The 3,503-nt window shown below is 38.7% G+C and overlaps 1 protein-coding gene across 1 annotated transcript in view; it reads left to right on the top strand.

Annotated features, from left to right (window-relative positions):
- Nucleotides 1-3,503, top strand: part of CWH43 (cell wall biogenesis 43 C-terminal homolog) — a 99,306-nt gene that overhangs the window by 49,232 nt on the left and 46,571 nt on the right. Inside the window, exon 11 of the mRNA XM_007955711.1 lies at nucleotides 845-980. Within this exon, the coding sequence (XP_007953902.1) occupies nucleotides 845-980 (136 nt within the window). The remainder of the gene's footprint in view (nucleotides 1-844; nucleotides 981-3,503) is intronic.

Here is a 3,503-nt window from a genome sequence, read left to right as displayed (position 1 = left end):
CTGAAAAACTAATAAACTTATTTCTATGCCAATACCAAGCAGCTGAGTGGCACAACAGTTAAGCACTCAATTACTAGTCTAAGAGTTTGTGGTTGGACCCATCCAGAGGTCCCTCAGAAAACAGGCCTGATGATCTGCTTCCATAAGGTTACAAATAAAACCAAACCCAACCCACTGCCATCGAGTTGATTCTGACTCCTAGTGACCTCTAGTGGGTTTCTGAGATGGTAAATCTTTAGGGAAGTAGATTGCCCCATCTTGTTTCCGTGGAATCGCTGATGGGTTTGAACCATCAATCTTCTGGTTATCAGTCAGATGCTTTAGGCACTGTGCTATAGAGAGCCTTCTATAAGCTTACAGCCTTGAAAAATCTATGGAGCAATTCTGCACTGTACACATAAGATCACCATGAATCAGAATTAACTTGACAGCAATTAACAACAACAAGCCAATACTAGAGAGGTAATTGCCCTCAAATGAAATGCTATATACATTGTATTGTTCAGAAACTGTATTGTTTCTGAACATCATTTGGGTATTTGAGAAAGGCATTAAGGTTACTTGAAGTTTTGAGTATTTAAGAAGGATATTAGGAATATTTATCACTTTCGTTCTTTTATCTTTTCTTATCCCTTGAGGTATTCCATATTTTAATTACACTCTAAACATGGGGAAATTCCTTTGTAGATCAGATTTGAACCACTCCACTTTAGCAACTCCTTAGGAATTACTTTGTTTTCAATTTATGAGTAAAAGAAAAAGGGTTAAGTGTCAAGAACAAAGTTTTACTAATTGTATTTTTGCATTGTGTGTTTAATCACTATGTGCATTTTCCCCCAAATAGGTGCAGATTTCATAACAATTTTGGAGAGTGATGCTTCTAAGCCCTATATGGGAAACAATGATTTAACCATGTGGCTAGGGGAGAAGTTGGGTTTCTATACTGATTTTGGCCCAAGCACAAGGGATCACACTTGGGGGTGAGTATACCTTAGGAATTATCTTGAACATAGCCCTGAAAAACAAGGTAGCACAGTAATGGAGTGAGAATTTGAGGTTGTCTTGACCTTGTTCCATGAATATGCCCCACTGATGCTTTTGGGAGACTAGGAGGAGAATAGGTATTGAGGAAGACTTCACACAAGTCTGATAGCCCAGCATACCTCTCCATTGGTGATCCTGGACACAATTCTTAGAATTAGTGTGGCTCATTTAGGACCTTTTCCTCTGTAACCCAATAAAGTTAGTTCAAAGTGTTTAGAATATCACTGAGTTTAGGGACCAAAGAAGTGGTTCTCAGCAGTGATGGTCATACAGTCATTGGGAGTTCTGAAAAATTACAGATGCTTGAACCACATAAGGAGCTTTGGTGTCACAGTGGTTAAAGCATTTGGCTGCTATCCGAAAGGTTAGTGGCTTGAACCCATCAGCTGCTCCACAGCTCACTTGCTTGTGCCAAGAAATTTGGAAGACAGCTAGCTACCTGGCCAACTAACTGGAAGAGATCCATATATGTGCCCATTCCAAAGAAAAGTAATCCAACAGAAAGTGGAAATTATCAAACAATGTCATTAATATCAAACCCATGTAAAATTTTGCTGAAAATAATTTGAAAACAGAGGTAGCAGTACATCATCACAAACCTGCCAGAAATTCAAGCTGGATTCAGAAGAGGGCATGAAACAAGGGATATCATTGCTGATGTCAGATGGATTTGGCTGAAAGTCAAGGATCCCAGGAAGATGTTTACTTGTGTCTTACCAATTATGCAGAGGCATTTGACTGTGTGGATCATAACAAATTATGGATAACATTTGCAAAGAATGGGAAGTCCAGAATACTTAATTGTGCCCATGCGGAATCTGTACACAGACCAAGAGACAGTTGTTCAAACAGAACAAGGGGATATTGCTTTGTTTAAAATCAGGAAAGGTGTGCATCAGGATTGTATCCTTTCACCATACTTATTCAGTCTGTATGCTTAGCAAATAATCTGAGAAGCTGGACCTGGACAATATGAAGAAGAACATGACATCAGGATTAGAGGAAGACTCAGCAACAACCTGCGATGTGCACTTTGACACAACCTTGCATGCTGAAAGTAAAAAACACTTGAAGCACTTATTGATGAAAATCAAAGACTCTAGCCTTCAGTATGGATTACACCTCAACATAAAGAAAACAAAAATCCTCACAATCGGATCAATAAGGGAAATCATGATAAATGGAGAAAAGATTGAAGTTGTCAAGGATTTTGTTTTACTTGGATCCACAACAATTCCCATGGAAACAGCAGTCAAGAAATCAAATGATGTATTACATTGGACAGATTCACTTCAAAAGACCATTTAAAGTGTTTAAGAGCACAGATGTCACTTTGAAGAATAAAGTGCACTTGACCTAATCATGGTATTTTTAGTAGCCTCCTAGCATGTTAGAGCTGTATGATGTTAGTGAGGGTATAGAGAGACTGGAACCCTCATGCACTGCTGGTGGGACTGTAGAACAGTGCAATCACTGTGGAAAATGGTGTGGTGCTTCAAAATGAAGACATGAAAATAGGAATGCCATATGATCTGGCATTCCTACCACTAGATACATAGCCTAGAGATACAGGAGCCATGACATGAACAGATTTATGCACACCCATGTTCATCACAGCATTATTCACAATCGCAAAAAGATGAAAACAACCTAAGTGCTCATCAAGAGATGAATGGATAAGCAAACTATGGTACATACACACAATGGAATACTATGTAAGGTTAAAGAATAATTATGAATGTGTGAAACACCTCATAACATGCATGAACCTTCATGACATTATGTTGAGTGAAATCAGTCAACAACAAAAGGACAAAGATTGCATGAAACCACTACCGTAAAAACTCAAGAAAAGTTTACACAAGAAAGAACCATTCTTTGACAGTTAGTAGGGTGGGAGGGTAAATCGCTAACTTGAAGGTAGACACATATTAACTTGGGTGAAGGGAAAGGCAATATATAGTATGGGGGAGTTCAGCACAAAATGATCAAAGCAAAGAAGGACACTGTGAGGAGCACAAAAGTTAAAGGGAACAATTTTGTTGTTGTTATGTACCATCGAGTCAGACCTCACTCATAGTGACCCCTCCTTCCAAGGCAGTATCACTACGGAAGTAGATTGCCCCATCTTTCTTCTGAGGAGTGGCTGGTGGGTTTGAACCACCATCCTTCTGGTTAGCAGTCAAGTGCCGTAGGCACTACGCTACCAGAGCTCCCAAAGGGAACAAAGGTAAATGTTATTGTATACTTAATTCTGTAATAACAGTAACAATAATCTATAAGTGGATACATAGAAAGACATACACAAGGTGAATAAGGATGGTAGAATGAATGAGATTACACCCATGAATACATATCTAAGTTTGACAGAAGATATTTATACATATACATTTACATATGCTGCAGATATACCCATGAATATAGTAGAGCACACAGGGAGCAAAGTTATGAAAAGCTCT

This window comes from Orycteropus afer, unplaced genomic scaffold (genome assembly GCF_000298275.1).
Source record: "Orycteropus afer afer isolate SDZICR_OR568_19922 unplaced genomic scaffold, OryAfe1.0 scaffold00532, whole genome shotgun sequence".
In the NCBI taxonomy this organism is placed as follows: Eukaryota; Metazoa; Chordata; class Mammalia; order Tubulidentata; family Orycteropodidae; genus Orycteropus; species Orycteropus afer.
This window is presented reverse-complemented; position numbering and strand designations above follow the sequence as displayed.